The sequence below is a fragment of the Hyla sarda genome, chromosome 5 (assembly GCF_029499605.1).
Source record: "Hyla sarda isolate aHylSar1 chromosome 5, aHylSar1.hap1, whole genome shotgun sequence".
NCBI lineage: Eukaryota > Metazoa > Chordata > Amphibia > Anura > Hylidae > Hyla > Hyla sarda.
The window spans coordinates 82,245,018-82,266,901 of NC_079193.1; the positions used below are offsets into that span (position 1 = coordinate 82,245,018).

At 38.5% G+C, this 21,884-nt stretch overlaps 1 protein-coding gene across 2 annotated transcripts in view; it reads left to right on the top strand.

The window, feature by feature from the left end:
• Nucleotides 1-4,717: 4,717 nt before the first annotated feature.
• NPY (neuropeptide Y) overlaps nt 4,718-21,884 on the top strand; it is a 36,954-nt gene continuing 19,787 nt past the window's right edge. The window contains exons 1-3 of one of the 2 annotated variants that reach the window (XM_056519810.1): nt 4,718-4,875; nt 5,393-5,580; nt 9,290-9,370. In XM_056519810.1, the coding sequence (XP_056375785.1) occupies nt 5,393-5,580; nt 9,290-9,370 (269 nt within the window). In that variant the 5' untranslated portion in view covers nt 4,718-4,875. Of the gene's footprint in view, nt 4,876-5,392; nt 5,581-9,289; nt 9,375-21,884 lie in introns of those variants that run through there. The other variant, XM_056519811.1, reaches the window with a different exon arrangement.

Genomic DNA, 21,884 nt, shown 5'->3' on the forward strand with positions numbered 1-21,884 from the left:
GTAAAGTCTGTTGAAGTGCTAAGAATTTATACTTTTATGTTTCTATACTATTTATATTTCCCTGTGTTCCTCTATGTGTACACTGAAGTTGTGGATTTTGAATCTGCACCACTTAGAGCCCATGCACACTATAGAAATTCTGCTTGCAGCAACCTCCAGTGGAACTGGCACTTAATGTTCATAAATAGTGCAATAAAGGAGAACTGTACTGAAAATGTTTCCATTACCTCTGTGCCTTGGCTACAAAAACAAAAAATAAATACTGTAACTCACCTTCCGACGTTCCCCCGTTGCGCCATTATCAGTGTCCCGATCCTCCGGTGCTGCTCTTCCTCCTGCTTCCTGGGGACGGTGAGTCATACAGTGCTCAGCATATTGCCAGCTGCTAAGATGTCCCACCTCGGCCAGTGATAGGGTGAGTGCACTGTCATGTAATGATCCCAGGCAGCAGGGAGAAGGCGGGGCCAAGGCTCCTTACATGACAGTGTGCTCAGCTTATCACTGACCGAGGCAGGACATCGCTGCGGCCGGAGATATGCTGAGCGCAGTATGACTCACCGTCCCCAGGAAGCAGGAAGAAGACCAGCACCAGCGGACGGGAACATCAATATCAACGCAATAGGGAACATCAGAAGGTGAGTTAAAGTTTGTTTTTTCAAATTTTGCAGCCCGGGCTCAGATGTAATGGAAACATTTTCAGTACATTTCTCCTTTAAGCACCATCTTATTGAAGATTCTAGCAAAAGAATTAACATATCCTTTCAGTGGAATTCAGATCTGCCCCAGACTTTCCACCATGAAAATTCCATCCAATAATGGTGGTGCAAAAAACCCTTGTACCTGGCACTGCTACTTCTGGTCAAGGAAGGAAGAGAAAAAACTCCAGAAATACTTCCAAGCAGTTTATTTAAAAATAATAATAATAATAATACGGCATAATGCAGCATTTTGGGGGGTCACGTATCACTTTGCCTGTATTTTATTTTATATTTTTATATAAACCCCTTGGAAGCATTTTTTGGAGTTTCTTCTCCTCCTTCCTTGACCCGTAGCAGATCCATGTAAAAGGGTTTTTTGCACCACCATTATTGGATATTCTACAGGACAGGCTGCCCCTGTCATCCGGTTACCCTCCAGACTCAGCAGCTACTCCAATCTCTCAGTACCCCAATATGGACCTGGGGTGATAAGTGCTCTTATCACTCACTTGAGATGAGACGCCATCTAACAGAGACATCTGTCCCTGTGGCTTTTCTCCTTTTGTGCTTGGGTAATACACGAGGTGCCGGTGTGTGGTCTCTTTTTGTTTCATTCACATGTATTGAGATCAATGGGTTTCTGCTGCAAGTGGAATTCCACTTGGAATAAAAGTGAGTGGAATTTCTGTAGTGTACATGGGTCCTTAGGATGGTTTCACATACACATTTGGGGGAAATGCCACAGCAGCTTTTGATAAAATTTTTTTATTTGAGTCAAAGTCAGAATTGGATATAAAAAAAAGGAGTAATAGTCCTTCCTTTACTCTCAGCGACATTTTATGCCAAGGAATACTGCAGCCAGGTGTCACATGGACATCTATAGTGTAATGTTAACCTCCAACCTTGAATATGACTGTAGCTTCTGCTTCACAAGAGCAGGATCAGAGTATCCTCTGCCACCCTAGCTGTGGGCTGGCTGCTTGTTGCTCGTGAACCTGATACACAGGTACAGGCTTTACCGGCTGGTGAAGACCCCCCAGTTGTCAATTAACTTGTTATATTATATTACCATAAAATCTCAGGCACAGCAACATACTTGGCACTCCCATAGATAATGGATGGGGCAGCAGTGCACATAATTTTGACATCTTCACTTTTCAGACAGAAGCGTAGGGAGTCTCATTCTCGAGGTCACCAGGGGTCCCAGCTGTTAGGCCACAAGATCATACATTTATCCATTATCATGTGGATGGTGGATAAACGTTCACTGTGGCAAATAATCCCTTTAAGTCATTTAATTTAGTTATCTGCTTTCATATTTATACTTGTCAAAATTCTACTTGAAACAAACATGTGACAAACAGTTGAGCTCCCACAATGCACTGCTCTCTAATAAAAGGAAGCCAACAGAATTATTATTTCACTGTTTGAATGTTAAACAAAAAATTTAGAAACCCATTCAATAGTTTCCATGTTTTGCACTTTAAAAACATAAACAAAATCCAATTCTGACATCCTGATATTTATTCATCATTACATTGCATTACACCATTAATATACATGTTTTGTTATTTTTCTTCCACCTGGAAGAAGTAGGAGCTTTAATGGGTTATCCAGGATTACAAAAGCATGGCTGCTTTGTTCAAAAATAGCCCCACACCTGACTTCAGGTTGTGTGTGTTAGTATAAGTTGGTTCCATTTACTGAGCTGCAATACCACATGCAACCTGAGGATAATAGTGGTTATCTTTATGGAAGATAGAGGCTATGTTTATCAATCCCTTAATAACCCATTTAAACAGCTTTCTGTCACATACCTAGTTGCGACTTAACTGTTTCTCATTTATGTGGGGTTGCCTTCCCTCTGTATAGTAAGAAACTGCTGTGCCCCAGGCCCCAACTGTGATATGCCACATTCTCTCTCTCTCTCTATTGTCATGTCACCAGCTACCACTTTTTTCCCTCAGCATTTGTCCATGACAGGCCATTCACAAGTGAGCAGCTGGCATCTTGCCTCACTCACTCAAGGGATTTGATTTCATGAGAGCGCCCCCTGTCACATGCCACCAGTTACCTTTTTTTTAAATGACCAGACACCACCCAAGAAAAGTGGTGTAACACAACTTCCAAATCATGGGATCTCCTACCAAAGAGACAGGTTTCCAACTCTTCTTGAACGAAACTATCTGGGTGGCCTGGCAACCAGTCTGACCTGAGTGTCCATTACAAAAATACAACAAAGAACAACAAATGCGTTAAGCGTCAAGTTACCTCAGACACAATGTACATATTTACCAATATTGACCAAAGTTGATGCAATATTCTACAGAAACCGAGGGGTCCTTCACATGTTACAGACCTAAATTCATCAATGATAGTGATGAAAATAATAACGTCTCCAGGTTTTACTTTCCATTTGATGTGAAACAGGATGCATCCAGTATACTTGAAGGACCAGGGTCCCTAGTAAAGATAATAATCGGGCTTTTCCAGGTTCTGTTTGGTACAACCAAATTCCTAACTGCCTATAACAGGTCAATTATGATTCCTTCATCCTATTTTCTATGACCTAAGTAATCATTCCACTTTTTTGTCTGTTAAAAGGGCAACAACTGTGAACACCATATTCCCCTGCAGATCTTCGCTACCAATAAGTTTATGGACATTACAAACTTGGAAGGGAAACTGTCTGTCTAGTGGTCCCATAGAATCTATATGAACTGCCTATATGGTTATGCACACCCTTTGTACATAAACTATAGCAGACACTTTTGCAACTATTAGGCAGGGAGAATTGAAAGACAGCACTCACCGGTAAACTGCAGGATGCTATATCTTTATTGTTCCGTGTACATGAAGACAGGTGGCGAGGAGCATGGGTGAGGATGTTGAGGCATTCTCAGGACAGGCTGTTTCATGCTGACCATGAAACAGCCTGTCCTGAGAACACCCCAACATCATCACCTGTGCTTCCTGCCACCTGTCTTCATATACACGGAACAATAATGTATTTGTCACTTGCTGACTGTGTACTGAGCACCACTGCATGCAGCGATCTGTGTGAGGCTCAAGTGTTACGGCTTGTACCTCTGGGATGCCGAGTGGGTAGTTGCATACTTACATAAAGTGCCCGACTATACCTACTTGTTGTTACTTTTGCAACTATGGACTTATCTTTCTTATCCATTGGGCATAGGTTCAGCCTAGAAATGCACTGTCAATACACACACACACACATATACACACATACAAACACACACATACACACACCCCCACCCACATGAAACAAGGTAGCGAAAACCACAATGGTTCAATAGTACAGCTTTCCTGCACCTGAAATTGTATGGCAGTGATGGTTTCACTAGGATAGAAAATACTAATAACTGTTTGTCACCTACATCATTTACATTTAGACGTATACTATGCATCTGCTCTTTGTAGAATACATGCTATATTTCCTCCTCCAGTTTAGCTCCCCTGACGCTTCCCTATAAGTCAAAGCTTTGTAGTCCCAAATCTATAATCGGTTCAGACATTCCTTCCCCTATTCCACGACAAAGTTCAAAATTAATCATTTTCCAAGTCCAAATCTTCCAGCGTGATGAGTCACAGCCGCGTCATAGTCTATATGTGTACGTTTGGGTGAGATTTGCAATAGTAATAGGTTTTCAACTTCTGCAGCTGCATGATATGCTAATGAGAATTAACAGGAGGGGTGAACGCCTAGAACATCTTTCCACTGCACAGAACTGTAGATTTAAAAATAAAATTAAAATAATCATGGTGGGGGATGCTCAGAGGTACGTGAGGGGACGTCACCGGGGAGCTGGATCGTGGATTTTGTATTAAATACCTCCAATGTTCAGTCATAACTCATTTTGACAAGTCAAACAATAAAAGGGATAATTTTCCTCCCTTTTTACATGACCCATGTCTGCAAGGTCTCACCTATTAGTGACGTTCTTGCTGCTCAGAGGTGGGAGGAGATAGATTTTTTTTTTAGTCATCCACTTTTGCCCCCAAGCCCCTCCTGTAGAAAAAAAAAAGACTATAAAAGCCACAGTATGGCAGGAAGCCGACTCAAGCAGGGGATCAGGGAGAACAAAGTCTAATTACAGAGAAGAGATACATAAGAAGACTGTAAGGCAGATCTGAGAGAAGACACAGTCCAGTCAATGTAAGTACTCAGCTGAGCTGTCCTTGGTGCTGAACCTGCTCCAAACCTTTACTCTCCTTTTACTTTACTCTTAGTTATTGTAACGCTTAATTCATTTTACATAAAGCCTTTTACATCTAGACAATGTTTTTCTTATAGGTAAAAATGACTAAAATATGATGGAATATAAAGACTAAAATATATTGAAACATGTAAACTAATACAGTTTGTTTTACTGTAATCTGTTCGAATGACACCCTTCGTTCACTGCGTTACGTACAATATTAGACTTATTTTACTTCATTGAGAGATGATTTATTTTACATAGAGCAGAACTGAGTTTGTCAGATGACAACCTGATGTGTTTTCCATAGGAATCCAGATAAACATCACTGTCTTAACTCATTGATAGGGTCACAAAGTGTTAAACTGACAACTTAGCGCTGCTACATCAGCGCACATGATACCAGTTGATGAGAATGTGCATTCTGTTTATCACTGCACTTGTTGAACTTCAGTTCTCTGTTATTTTGTTCAGATGCAGGGAAGCATGAGGTTGTGGATGTCAGTGCTGACTATAGGTCTATCCTTGCTGATCTGCCTGGAAACGTTTGCAGAGGCTTACCCTTCAAAACCAGACAACCCTGGAGAGGATGCACCAGCAGAGGACATGGCCAAATACTACTCAGCACTGAGGCATTATATCAACCTTATAACAAGGCAAAGGTAAGGTCTTCATTTTCTTTATTATAAATCCTAGAGCAGTGGTCTTCAACCTGCGGACCTCCAGATGTTGCAAAACTACAACGCCCAGCATGCCCGGACAGCCAACGGCTGTCCGGGCATGCTGGGCGTTGTAGTTTTGCAACATCTGGAGGTCCGCAGGTTGAAGACCACTGTCCTAGAGAATAGCATGCACTGTATTATTTAAGAACATAAGGTATATCATGTTTCTGTATAGTGCCAATAACAGCTGTAGCAGAGCAAAATTTTCTGTTGAGCACTTTAAAGCTACAGCACATCATTTGTGCCCTTTTTTTTTATTTATTTTTTTAAATTTTTTATTTCGATTTTGAAATATAAGATACACGTTACAGAAATGCAGATTCCACGCAGGGAAGCCAAGTGTTGTGAACATTTGTGCACTTTGATTGCCAGCATTATTTTTTTGTCATTATTTTTTTTGCTTCGTGACATTCTCAGCTCTGCTACATCTATGTTATATTTAACAGATTATTATTAATACTCATAGTAATGTTGATCTTTAAAAGATTTTTAAGTTCATTGACTTGTTAGTTAATTATGTTAAACATTTAATAAGGCAAAACAAAAAACGTAAAAAAAAAAAAAAAAAAAAACCTGCTTCATTTCAGTCACACTGTATTTGTCATTTAACACTTGGAAGCAATGCGTTGAAATGATCACTGGTTTAGGTGTTTCTAGAATGCTATGTACATATAAGGAAAAACTCAGTACATAGTAACATAGTAACATAGTTCATAAGGATGAAAAAAGACCAGAGTCCATCAAGTTCAACCTATAACCCTAATGAGTCCCTATTGAGTTGAGTTGAGGAAGGCAAAAACCCTCATACTAGAGGTAAAAATTCCTTCCCGACTCCAAATATGACAGTCAGAGGGTACCTCAGAGGGTTCAGAAGTAAAATGTTTATGTGAAATACACAATGTGTACTCGGAGAGTTATCATGAAGCGCGAACAGCTCAGTTCGGAGTTTCACATCTTCACCTTTCCTTTAGGGAAGGGGCGCTGTTCATAGTAATAAATATGTGAAATAAACAGCAATAACAGAAGTAGCACAGAAATACTATATTAATAAAGATGATGACTTTTTATTTGTTCATAAAAAATTTAGACTGTAAGAGGATAAATATACTTTACATGCTAGAACAGACATTAGAACATATGGTAAATATAAGATAATAGGTGGGTGACTATACAGTGTTAATTATGAGAGGTAGATAGATGCGTGGTAGAAAGAATAAAAAGTTGTATGAGCTGTAAAAAGAGGGAACTATATAGCAGGTTAATGAAAATACATTAGGACCAATAAGAGGTTGGTGTATATATGGTATGTGCTATTAGACTTGGGTCTTGGCATAGTATAAATTGGGAGACTATAAAATATAGGTGGATAATATACAGTATGTAATAATTGTACTTCTATCTATTATATCTTATAAGAGCTGGGTGGATATACAGTGTGTATTTAGGTCTTTCCAGAACACTATGTACATATAAATCAGAACTTGGTATGATAAATAATATAGAGTATATATGGTATATATTATCAGAGCTGGGTGGATCAACAAAAATAAAGTGTATACTATACAAGTTGAGTGGCTATTTATTGCACATGAGGTATATCATAAGGAATGGGTAAATATACAGTATATACAAGTTGGGTGTGTATATGACATAGATTATGAGAGGTTGGTGGATATACAGTATGGTATACACTATAAGAGTTACGTGGAGGTCCTGTAGGTGGGGGATATATTCATTTCTCATCTGCCAGCTTGCGCTTATATAATTGTTCTGAGTTGGTGACTGGGTGTGCAATACACTTCATCTAAGATAACTTGATTTTTCGGAGGTTTCTGAAATGATTAGTGTAAAGTGATGAAGCAAAGTCATGGAGATTTATGCATTGTGACACTCCGCTAGCAAAACACTGTGATGAGTTGATTAAAAAATACAGAGGGAAATGGCACATTCTGGAAAGTCAGAAGTGCCTGAGAGCACTGAAACATGCTAAGAAATCGTCCCCAATTTTAAACTAAGCTTTCTTCACATTTACAAGTGACCCATTATAAAGAGGAGGGGGTGGCAGAGCATCCAATAGATCATGAAAGCTCTCAAGGGCATTCAACACCAAAATGATTATGCAAAAGCAAATTCAAAAGACATAGCAAGGGAGTAAAGTTATAAAGCTCCTTACTGAAGAAAGCCAAGTCAGCTCTCAAAGCTTCAAAGCAGGTGGAACTCTATGCAAATAAAATGCTTAAAAGTCATGCATTTAGTAAAGATCTCTATATAGTCATCTAGATATATATATATATATATATATATATATATATAATATATATATATATATATATATATATATATATATATATATTTATATATACACACAATTGTGCTAATACATTCAAAGTCTTATTGGGTCTATAAGACAATTTGACTATTTAGATTTAAGCGTATGTGTTTTCTTGCCTGTCAATAAGTGAAATATACTAATAGACATGTCGGGTCCTTTACGCAGTACATTCAATTTCCAGCCTTCAAAAGTATTCATTTACATGTATAGCTGACATACTAGCATTTTAGGTACCACTTTTAGGTAACTACTTTGGATAACAAGCATTTTATGGGTACAACTATTTGTGTCCATTTTTTCCCATTTTTCTTATTCTTTGGTAATTAAATTATTGTATAAATATGCGAAAATACACTTGAATGAAGAAAGCAGGGAACAAATGGTTAATACAATGTCATGATTCCTTTCACCATTGCAGTGTATGATAATAAATGTCATATGTAATATAGGCACAATGCAGAAACAAAGAATATGAGGATGGGGCTCAGTGATACAAATGTGTATACGCTTTGGATATTTAGACTTAGTTTTTTACCTTTTCTACATGATAGCTGTTCATGTAAGTTACAGGATACCAGATATAATTTCACATACAAAGACCCCAATATTTCACAACTTTGGAGTAGCTGTCACCACTACTCCATATATCAGCACCATTATATGTTTTACTGTATGTAGAAAGAGTATGTACATTATACTGTAAATATATGTAATGTTTGAAAACTAACTTATAACTCATTTTAATAAGTGACATTTTTTATATACCTCCATGTTTAAATTACTGTAGATAGCATTTCTTTATCAGAGCCGTAACCAGAATGTTTTTCATTGAGGTGTAAGTTCAGTAAGCAAAAAATCTCTATTAATCGCCCTTATAGTTATGTAATACTTTTTTATATGACTTCATTGAGTTATATTCAAATAATGGGGTGGAACAGTAGATTAACAAGATCACCTTCCTAGCCAAGTATTTAAATACCTGGCCTAAGTAGGGGCTTTGCCCAACATCCGACTGACACCAAACTGTTCATGACACCCTACCTATCCTCTACCACAGCAACATCCTTCCCTTCATAATAAGGAATTGAGGAGCATTCTGTAACATGTATAGTAAAACACTTCATGTTAGTGTAACAGTTTGTTCTAAAAACTATTTAGTTAAAGTCTATGGATTTCTTTACTTTTTTATTTCCTTGTTTTACTAAAAGAGATAATGATTGAAGATGGGATTTTCTAGGGTCAAAGTGCCCTTCTGATCCTGATTGCCTTAGCTACCTGTTAATCCATGGTGCTATAACTCTACTTTCTGTTTATCAGATACGGGAAGAGATCAAATCCTGAAGCAATGCTGTCAGATGTTTGGTGGAGAGAAAGCACAGAAAACATTCCACGATCTCGGTAAGAAGATTCAGTGTTTGAACATGTTAAATTAGTTGTACTGAAACATGGGAAGCAAATATTGTTATCACTATCCACTTGTTGCTACTAGCTATAACTACAATTGCTTCAATACAGCAAAGAGAAAGAACACTAGTTCTAATACAACATCAGATTGAAGACAAGCAGTCACTCAGATATATGTACCGTAAAACATAACTTTGAATATATATATATATATATATATATATATAGCAAAGCAAAACAGCAGCACTCCGACTTAGATGAAAGCGTGTCAGGCTTTATTCATCAGATGCCACGACGTTTCAACCGTCTCTCACGGTGAGAGACGGTTGAAACGTCGTGGCATCTGATGAATAAAGCCTGACACGCTTTCATCTAAGTCGGAGTGCTGCTGTTTTGCTTTGCTACCTGCTTGTGGGGGCTCTTGACCTGGGCCCGACCAGCTTGCACCCGCGGACACCCCGGGAGTGCGGTCCTTTTTGTTGAACTTATATATATATATATATATATATATAATGAAATTCAGTCAAACACAAGTACTGTGGATATATAGATGGCAGAAATCAAGAAAGAGCACCGCCAATATGCGAGTCAACAATGCAAATCATTGAGTCTTATCAAATTAATCTTTTACTAAACCCCAAGTAGAACAAGAAAATGACTTGCAAAGACTATGTTCACTAGGATTCTTGCTATTCTTTTTTAGATCTGCTCTGTAACTGATCTAAAGTGATTGGAGAAATAATGACAAACTGACATTAGTTTTTCATATCAGTGGCCAATGACCATTATATTAAAACAAAAAATATGGATGAGGCCCTGGTTGATTCATTCACATTATCATCATGACATACTGTATTTTTCTCACAAATATAACTACAAACAATTGGATTGAGAACTTGACCATATAGAGGAGCATCTCACACATTTGCTTCAGTCCGGTGATATGATTAGAACCATTGACTCCTTATTTTTGAGGCGAGTAAAATAGATTATGTTTGCAGTATTTTTCAGTTGAACTGTGTAAAATCTTGCTTGGTCTCGAGAGTAACATATTTCCCAGCTTGTAAGCCATCTTTTGTATATCCTCTCTGCTATATAAGACAACTTAGCTTTGGTCAGCACATGCCATTGAGTCAGAAAGCAAGCGTATCTAAGGTGATAGCAGTTATTACCATAATGACAGAGAGTGCTGAAGGTTAGAGACATCCAGGAATATTAATGGAATGTGCGAGCGCTCCATTTACTTCTGTTTATATCAGTTCAGTTTTATGAAGCTGCAAACAAGAGATAACCAATATAAAACCCAATGTATCCTCATAGTCAACTTTCCTGATGCATTTCATTCGGTTTACAAGAAGCAAGTTCTTCAAGCTGAAAATAAACTGGAACATTCCAGTCTAAATAAACATCCAAAATTGGAAGAAAATATGGAATACATAACAAATGTATTTTTCTATAATATGGAACAATAGTATACAGTGGTTTGTGAAGTCACAATGTTAATTTGTTCCAGGTAAATTGTTGAAAGTTGAAAGCATTGTAACATCCTACCATCCATCTATGTAAAATTAGTAATTGGTTCCAAAGCTCCAAAAGGTCAACTGAGATTGATAAAAATGGAAATTAAAGACAAATGAGCAAATACATAATACTAGTTAAAGCAAATGCTCCCGTATCAAAATCAGGAAAAGCTTGTGGAATATATTTTTGTTGAGAACAGGAGCTTTTTTAGATACTCCTATTACTCCTAATACTCCTATTACACCAGAAAAAAATGAAACACAGTATTGTAAATGTAGTACTGTTCTGTTGAGAAGCGCTACTCAGTAACCAATCAGTACATACACTTTGGTAACGTTGGTGTTTACTGATGAAATTCTCAAGCTGATTGGCTGGATTTTCCACAGTGGTAAATGTATGGTAAATTTGGTTTTAAGTTAAAGTGACCCAAGAAAGACCATTATATGAGAAATACCATTATTTATGTAATCTAAGACCATTGTAACTTCAGAAATCACAGAATAGCTATTTTTTTTTTTTTTTAGAAAATATTGTATTATCAGCTGAGACCATTAAGATGACAAAGATCTCTTTGATTTAGCCCTTCTTAAGGATAGCTTACCATCAAATATGCTTAAAGACATAATTGCTTGGAGAAAAAATAATCTTATTTTTTCCTCCAAAAACAATACGTGTTTATTTATTTTTAATTCATTCTAGCTTTTATTTTACATAATGTAACATATGTCAGGTTCCTATCTTTCAGCATATCTCCAAGCTATCATCCTTCTGTGAACTTATCATTTTATACTTCACTCTTAATATATTTTAAGGGCTTTCATAGAAAATGTAATATATCATAAGCAGAAGCATTATTTACCTACCCCTGCTACATCATTGTTGAATACCCTGAGCCTATGAAATTTCTTACCGCAATACTGCAATCTATAAGCCTATTGTATTGTAACTTTTTTCTTTCTTGTACACTGTCACATGTGGCCCATATACAATGTGGAATCATCAAGTGTTTACACAGGTTCTATTAATGCTATCTTCTATTATTCATTCCAGCTATGTGTAAATGCTACAGCAGACTTATTATTGTACATTATGTAACAATCTGGCAAGTTGTGATAAATCTCTAGTACAAAGTTCTGCACAAGGCCAGCAAAGTATTTTCTTTTGTTTAAATATTTTTTTTAAAGGTTTAAAGAAAAACTAAATGTAGAAATGCAAAAAATACTCCAGCACTTCTTCATTGAATCCTCTATTTTATTAAAGGATTCTCCTTCCCTGCTTTCTGGAGCTCCGCTCGCAGAGTCCGGAAGTTTATTACTCCAAACGCTGTGTGCGGGCTTCCATGTTCGAGGCCGCCGCCTCGTGACGTCACGCCCGCCCCCTCCACGAAAGTCCTTGGGAAGGGTGTGGGCGTGACCTCACGAGGGGGCGGGCGTGACCTCACGAGGGGGCGGCCTCGAACACGGAAACCCGCACACAGCATTCGGAGTAATAAACTTCCGGACACTGAGAGCGGAGCTCCGGAAGGCAGGGCAGTGGAGAACCCCTTTAAGTCTCATATTACAATTGAAACAGAAATAATTAATATAGATTAATATTTTCTACATTTTTCAGGTGATCAGCTGAAGGCACACAGCTCTATACATTGTGTAGTGGCTATGCTGGGTTTCTGCACTCAGCCCTTGTTCACTTCAATTGTAGCTGAGCTGCAGTAACCCAGTATGGCCACTACACAATTTACGGAGCTGTCTGCTTCCAGCTCTGTTTTCTGTGTATGTGCCATGGCCCTGGCAAACACCTGGTCAGAGGGAGTAGCAGGTGTTCGAGCCCCTCCAATCAGATAGTAATGGCCATCAAGTAAAAAAGGTCCCGAAAGCCCCTTTAAGTACTTGTAGGATCAACATGATATCACTTGTATAACCTTTCAAAAATGCATATCAGTCTTTACCAGTGTGCATGACATTTTGGATTGCATATATTAAAGAAAATGTATTTTAAAAAAAATGGTAAAAGATGAATGGGGACAGAGATTTATGTAGTATGACACACCAATGACTTAAGCATAAGAAAATATTCAAGTAAAAAAAGCAAGTGAAAAGCTTAGAATTTAAAATGTCTCTTTCAGGGTAGATGTTGAGCTTAAGAATATTTGTTTTTTTATGATTTAATATGTTATTATCTTGTAAAGAGCTGTTTAAATGCTGACAGGTCTACATAATCTTTAATGTGACTGACTTGACTCTCTACTCAATTAAATAACCAACATTTTTTTTTTCAAAGGCTCAACGCCAACATATCATTCCAATATGCAAAAATAAACACATCCTGAGCAGTTAATCTTTTTACAGATTGCATTTCATTATGAAAAAAAATATTACCATGGTTGTGAAATATTTAAAAGTTATCTACTTGTGGACCTCAGAATGACAAAAAATGACATTTTAACTCTCCAGAGAGAAGGCAGAGACAATTTATTACAATACCTGCTTTCATGATTGTTATATACTGAGCATTTAATGAGCACTCTATACACAGCTCAGCAAGCAGCCATGAAGCTTATGGCTTCTGTCTAGTCGATCACATGATCTCAGCTGATCTTTTTTTTTTTTTTTTTTTTTCTTGTAAGTGGGGCTAATATTGGAAATCAGCAATAAAAAATACTGCATTGCTGCTAACCTTCGAGGCCCTCTAACATTTAAAAAAAATGGACATTTAACAAATAATGTCAACGTAAAGGAAACATATTGTAAATAAGAGCACATAAATAGTTTATGTGGCATGTGTTACAAAGTACATATGTTACAAAAAAATCTCAGATTGAGGGTGCGTTCACACAGAGTAATTCAAGAGGAATTTACTTGAGTAATTCCTTTTGAATGCTCGGCTACAAATTAATGCACATCTCCTCTCTACATTGACTTTAATGTTATTTCTGCTGGCCTGCTCAAACTGCAGAAATTCTGCTAGCAGAATTCCGACGCTGAATTCCGTTCCGCTTGAAGAAAGAACATGTTCATTCTTCAAGCGGAATCCGACAGCAGAAATCAATTGAAGTCAATGGTAAAAAAAAAAAATTCCGCCAGATGTCCGGTTCCCATTGTTTTGCAGGAAATAAGCAGAGAAAAAATTGGACATACGGCATTTTATTTTTCTGCTAAACTCACAGAATTTGAATGGGTTATGTGAACAAATCTCTTGAACTGAGCTCCATAATCCCTTACTTGGATAAGTCAGAGCATCCCAAAGCTTTTACCACATAAAATGAGACAGATCAGGTTTGAAAAGTTGGCCTTTATCTTTAAGGGGTTATTATTACCTGAGCCAATAAATAACATTTTGCATGTTATGCTTCTTATGGCACATTAATAAGTTAAGCTATAAAACTTACTAAAATACTTCTTTTACCCCCCCCCCCTCCAAAGGGGTATAATAATATTTTCCTATCCACAGGATAGGAAATAAATGCCTAATTATGGGTGATCTGCACGCTAAAATCCCTGTGATCTCCAATACGACACCTAACTGTCCCTGTGCATAGAGCAAGGGTCGACAAAACTCCAGGGGTCTCAGAGGTCGAACCCCTGCAATCAGATACTTATCCCCTATTCTGTAGATAGGACATAAGTTGTCAAACATCGTAGTACCCATTTAAAGGAGTACCTAGCAAATTTTATTTGTTCATTGTATATTCCTGGTGTTACAATTGGGCAGGGAAGGAGTGCACACTATTCTTGCCCACTCCCCTATCCCTGCCTACTTACGTACCCACCCTAGGCAATGGGTCCGTAACCACTGTGACAGTCCCTCCCTAGACAAGTGAGGGGAATCAACTGTCAAAATAATTGTCAAAATAATAAAAGGCAATACTACAGACACAGGTTAAGGTAAAGTAGACAACAGACAGACTAACAGAAGAAAAACTAACAAACACTCACACAAAGTCCACTATCTGCGTCTAAAACTAGGAGTTGTCAAACTACAAAACCGCTAATACCAGAGAAGAGTCAGAGTGGAGCCAAAAGGTCAAAATGCCAGATATTACAGATACAGTAGAAAGCTAGCTAGGAGTAAAAAACTGAGCTCTTTAGCAGGCAAAGACTGGGAGTAGACTGCCAGTTTATAGGGAGTCAGAACAGGTGCTCCAATCAAGGTCAGCTGACCAGTCCAGACAGCCGGGCATAACCCGGCAACAAAAAACAACAAAGAACCAGTCAGAACCTTTTAACCCTATAGGTTCTGATAGTACCCCCCCCCCCCCTTTTTAGGAGGGGCCACTGGACCCTTCACAACCGGAGATCTTGACTTGGATACAGATGGACCATCAATGTCCTCATCTGTATCCTCAATCTCCAAATAACACCACTCATTGGTGTCTTCACAGTCATCCTCCAGAATCTCACTACTTCCCTCTGACTGCAAGTCAACTGGAGTGCTCTCCACACTCTTATTGCCCATGGAGTCACAAGACGCCGATTTAACCAGAGTTTGATAAAAATAAGGCTTCATAATACTCTTTGATGTAAAATCAGATTGTCGGAATGTTAGAATGTTAGATTTTAAAATGTGAGTGTCTTAGAATGTTAGAAGGTGTGTGTGGTAGAAGGGGACTATAGAAGGTCCTTGTTGGCACGGAAGAAGTGAGATGGATTAAGGTATGTGAGTAGGTGGTAGAGTGAGATTATGTTGACGTATGTGAGATTGAATGTTATGACTGGTTGTTGGAATATTATTTTGTATCATTTATTTGCGTATATTATGTATCACCGAAAATGTATAATAATATGTATAAACATAAAATCAGATTGTACACTAGTAGGAACAATGCCCCCCAGAAGAACTCTGCCAGACTTAGCTCTCTGAGAGGCATGACATACCTATGCGCCCAAGTGGCCTCCCCGATTGCCACTTGGACACGGATGCTTAACACAGAAGGCTATGAGTGTCCTCTACACAGTAAAAACACAGGCCATAGAGTTGATGAAACTTCCTGCATTTTTCCGGGGTACGAATGTTACAGATACCGTAGAAAGCTATATAGTACAAACTGAGCTCTTTAGCAGCCAAAGACTGTGAGTAGACTGCCAGCTTATATGGAGTCAGAACAGGTGCTCCAATCAAGGTCAGCTGACCAGTCCAGACAGCCGGGCATAACTCAGGAACAAAAATCAACAAAGAACCTGTCCGGATCTTTTAACCCTATAGGTTCTGACACCTGGGCAGGCAAAATTTAAAAAATAAACTTCAACTTTCCTTCTGTAGCTCCCACTGTGCTCTAGGTATCGCTTTCCCATCCATCGGTGGGCTCTTCTTCCTGCTTCTCGGGCCCTACAATTCGGGCCCTGCTTCTTGGCCAGTGATAGGCTGAGAGGCAGTGGGATGTATTTTGCTTTGGCTCCAGGAAGAAGGCTGGGCCTGGGACCAATACATCACATGGCTGCTCAGCCTATCACTGGCCAAGGCAGGGCATTGGTGAGGCCAGCAATTCGCTGAGTGGCAGTATTACAATTCTTGAGCCTCAATAACAAATTACACCAGCTGACCCAACCATTGTTAAGAAGGTTCCTAAAATACAACTTTTAATTGTTCCTCTAAAAGTCAATAAAAAAGGAAAGTTGATATGTGTATATCAAGTACTGAAGTAATTATATATATAAAGTAAACTTCATTAAGCTGCTAAAATGCAGTACATTAAACCATCTGGAATGCACTATGGATTGTATGCACATCACAGATCCCCAAATTGTGGATATTCCGCATGCGTAAGGAATATTCAAAATTTGGGGATCTGTGATGTGCATACAATCCATAGTGCACTCCAGATGGTTTAATGTACTGCATTTTAGCTTAATGAAGTTTACTTTATATATATAATTACTTCAGCACTTGATATACACATATAAACTTCCCTTTTTTATTGACTTTTAGAGGAACAATTAAAAGTTCTATTTTAGGCTCCTTCTTTACACTTATTGGGTCTGCTGGTGTAATTTGTCATTGTATATTGCAAGAAGGGTGATGATTACGGTCATATGCAGGACCAAATTTATGTGCATATTCTAATGTTTGAGCTTCATAAGCAGGAAGCAGACTGCATCGAAGGTTGGAACACATGTTTTGCATGGTCTGCACAATTACCTATGATAAGTGCTCAATCTCATTAAGTGTTTACCTAAATTTATGTTATCACACCATGGAGTGCTCTTTACTGCCTTTGTAGCTCTATGGTACACAGTATAGTAGAAACATAAATGGATATGCCCTCACCCAGTGTCCAAAAGAGCAGCTCTTCCCGGTACAGGAAAAGATCAGTCCTGTACATGTAGTACTATATTGTATTGCATATTGCATTACAGATGATACGTGCATGCAGTGCAGTAATACAGGTGTATACCAGTGAAATACCCATGATAATGATTAAATTGATCTTCCAGTCAATTACACATGTTTCCGAATATAGTTTCAAGTAACAATGTCCTCAGAAAGACTTTCCTCTGGACTTAGGCTCAGCTTGATGGATTTTTTTTGACCTTGTCATGTATTTCTTTAAGTGTACTGTATATAGTGAAAGTTCTACTTTAAATGGTAACTCTCATTAAAAAATGTTTTGCTATTGCACTCCTTATGGTAAATAAAAAATATTTCTAATGTACTTTGTTTAAAAAAATGAAGTTTTCTATGTTTTATTTGTGCTAACAAAAAGCTCAAGAGCACATTTTCTCCCATCTCATACACAGACTTTGGACCAAAGCCCAAACACAGGAAGTGCAGTCTGGAGTGCTGAGGGGTGTGTGTCCAGCCTCATCCAATCATCGCTCCTCTCACACTTAATTGCCATATGCTGTTAGTTGGACACACCCCCCTCAGCATTCCAGGCTGCACTTCCTGTGTTTGGGCTTCGGTCCAAAGTCTGTGTATAAGATGGGGGAAAATGTGCTCTTGAGCTTTTTTAAACACAAATAAAACATAAGAAAACCTAATTTTTTTTACACAAAGTATATTAGAAATATTTTTTATTTACCATAAGGAGTGCAATAGCAAAATTTTGTTTTAATGAGAGTTACTGTTTAAAGTAGAACTTTCACTATATACAGTACACTTAAAGAAATACATGATAAGGTCGAAAAAATCCATCAAGCTAAGCCTGAGTGACCATGTGACCAGTTTTTCTCCTTTTGTCCACTTTAAAAGCAGACCACTGCCATATTCAACCAAAAGCTATTTTCTCAAGCAAACTTTTCACTTGTACCCCTTTAAAAAGACCACACACTGGACATTGGATGTACTCTGGAAGCAGATTCACCCTACACTGCTAAAGAAGGAAACCTAAAAGAGAAATCAAGCATTTGATACTGCCAGCATTGTGCACCATCATTGATGCTGGTGAAGCAGGAGAAGAAGAATTTCCAGCACAAGCAAGTGTCCTTGAATAGGAGGCAGAAAAAGAGCGTTATGCAAGTGATCTTGAATAAGAGCGAGAGCCATGCTAGAGTCAGGAATGAGAAAAAGGGCCACCCTGGGGACCAGGAATGAGATTTGTAGCCATGCTGGGACTGTGAATAAGAGGACATCTATCCTGGGATTAGGATTGGTATGGGAACCATACATGGGGCCAGACATGGGAACCATGTTGTGGACTAGGAAATAGAGGGAAGCCATGCTGTGGGCTAGAAGTTAGAGGCCAGCCATGCTGGGGATTTTTTAGTGATTTCTAAATCCATAAAAATATTTTACTGGGCAGCTGGAGACGATCCTACAAACAGTATTGTAGAAATCTTCCATATATTACAGGCGTTCATTTCTTTCTAGTCCCTTTTTTATACATTTGGAAATATATTGATTGGATTGGGGGCTGGACATAGTGTTTCTGATCTCTTATTGCACACAGAATGGTGGGGGGAAGGCGGGTTCGGATGCCATGCGAATTACTACCTTTACAACCAGATAAAAGATGAAATCTTGCAAAAACAATTTATTATGCATTTCTAACCTTATATATGAGTATTTTCATGCTGTACTTTTTTCCCCATTCTAGGGAATTCTGCATACACATTTTAAATCATTGCTATGCAAATATTATGAAGCATGCAATTCATGGCAAGTATTTACTGTATAAAGATGCATTAGGCAAAATAACACCCCTTATAATCCATAAATAATACTTCCATACAGTGTCTGCAATCATCAAACTGTCTTCTTATGCCTAAATATTACCATCTATAATGCATCCTAATACTGCAATATTACTGCCATATACAGCTCACATAACACCACCAAACGACGTCTAAGTAATGCAGCACAGATTGCAGTGACTATTCCTCTAAATAATAGAATGTTATAGGGTTTGGAATTATGATAATTATTATCAATTAGAAATAGTTACAATCCATATGGTCCAAAGGATCCTGAAAAAATCTAAACTAATATCATATTAGAAAATAATATATTCGTCTAAAGCATCATTTAGAACTTCCACAGAAAAAAGATCTCTTAAATATAGATTGTAAGAAGGAGATTTTTTTTTCTCAATGTGAAGAAGTAATTTACTGTAGTTACAGCTTAAAGACTAAAAGAACATCATTACTATTCACAGCAGACTATAATCTTTTCCCAGAACTTAACGTATCAATACTTTTCATCATGAGTGCTTGGGACCATAATTATAAAACTTACAGAGAGAATTTTTTTTTTAACATGTAATGGAAACAAAGTATAAAATGTTGCAGCTTTTAATCTATTTTTCCAATATTACAGCCTGACATTTTAGTTCTTGTGTTATCTTTTGTAGGTTATTATAACCATCAGCAAGGTTTAGACAGCTTAATGGACTCTTTTTAACTAGTTTGTGCATTCAAAGGTCAGGTTGTATGTCAATAAAGCCTAAGGTGTATTATTATATGCTGTGAAAATTCCTAGGTAGAAAGATCTGCAAACACACAGACAGATTACAGAATATGGGATTTGTTCACCTGTTTTAGACGGAGATGCACTATGGAATTGAGTGAACTGTGTGACCGGCTATTTGATGTGATGACAATGTTGAATGATGATGTTGATGGACATTTTGGCAACCTAAAATAATCAATAAGGCTTCATTCACACTACAGAATCTCTATATGAATTATCTCAGGGTGGAGATTCCATAGTGTGAATGTAGCCTTATTAGATCATCTTTCAACACTGTCATCAAAATCAGAAATCCTTTGGTTCTGGGACCAGGTGGACTTGCATCGTGACCATTCATGTCAATGCAGTCCATGCAGAATTCCGCCAAAAGAATGAACATGGTTATTCTTTCAGTGGAATCCAGAATTTGAAATTCTGCAGTGTGGATAATGCAGCTAAATTCCATTAAAGACAATAGGAGGCTGATGCACCGGAAGATCTCAGTAGTGTGAATGTAGCCTAAAGGATTTCTAGTCAAACCTTACTGATGGCCTATCCTATGGATAGGTCATCAATATCGGAAAGGTGGTGTTTCAACACCTGTCACCTCTTCTGATCAGCTGTTTGTCAGAGCTCCTGAGAATAGATGCCTCCATTATTTGGGTAGTGGACATAATGGGTTACTGCAGCTCAGCTGTCATTTATTTCTTTTGCAACAGCACTATTCCCATATTAATACATACTGACAACATATTGTCTTAAAATGTAATAGTCCTACTATGCTCCTCTGTACCTAACAGCTAAAAATCTGCTAAAAGTTTTTTCTTATTTTGTATTAAACATGAGGGTGATGGAAAACAGACACGGCTTACTGTATATTATTGCAATTTGGTGATGCAGTATACAGCACTCACATATGTACAACATTTACAGGCAGTGTACATGTGAAGCACTTGGTCTTTATGTGCATTACCTGTACCTGTTGCACAATCAAAATCACCATTGCAAATCTGAATAAATGCTAAATTGCTTGTGGTCATATTTGCCATGTGATAATTATTGACTATGCAGCACATAATCTCAATAACTACAGGCCCCCTTAGAGTGTGGAAATGGTGTTCTAGGATAATAAAACATCCAGACATAAGACTAATTGATTATGCAAATTAGACTAATTGATTAAACAAATGTTTGTGTACTGCCCCTTTATGGATGGATTCCGAAATTAACGTATTTTTCGCCGTATAAGACGCACTTTTTCTTCCCCAAAACTGGTCGGAGTTGGTGCGTCTTATACGGCAAATACACATTAAAACCCTGTCCTATCGCGGCGGTCCCTGCGGCCATCACCGGCCGTGACCCGCGGCTAATACACGACATCACCGATCGTGGTGATGCCGTGTATTAACCCTTCAGACGTGGCGAATAAAGCTGATCGCCGCGTATGAAGCAAAAGTGACACTAACCCGGCTGCTCAGTTGGGCTGTTCGGGACCGCCACGGTGAAATCGCGCCGTCCCGAACAGCTTACAGGACACCGGGAGGGACCCTACCTGCCTCCTCGGTGTCTGCTCCATTCCGGGATCCCCTGCATGGCTGGCACTTTCCTTCGTTGTCATCACGTCGTCGCGCACGCTGTCCCATCATCCAATAGGAGCGGAGTGCATAGCGGCGTGATGGTGGCGACGGAGAGCGAGGATACCGGGCAGCAGAGACGTTCCGGAGTGACGGTGACACCACGGGGACACGGCGACAGCGATGGAGGGCGACATCCAGGGCAGCGGTGACGAGCGGTGACGGGTCCAGAGCAGCGGGGACATGTATAACCTCCTATACCAGTGGTCTTCAACCTGAGGACCTCCAGATGTTGCAAAACTTCAACTCCCAGCATGCCCGGACAGCCAACGGCTGGGAGTTGTAGTTTTGCAACATCTGGAGGTCCGCAGGTTGAAGATCACTGTCCTATACTTTACATTGTATAGATTTTTTTTCTAGATTTTCATCCTTTAATATTGGGTGCGTCTTATATGATGAAAAATACGGTAATTTCTTAATACATTTTTGGTGATTTTATAAAGAAATACTTTTTTCCCCTTCTGTGCTTGGTT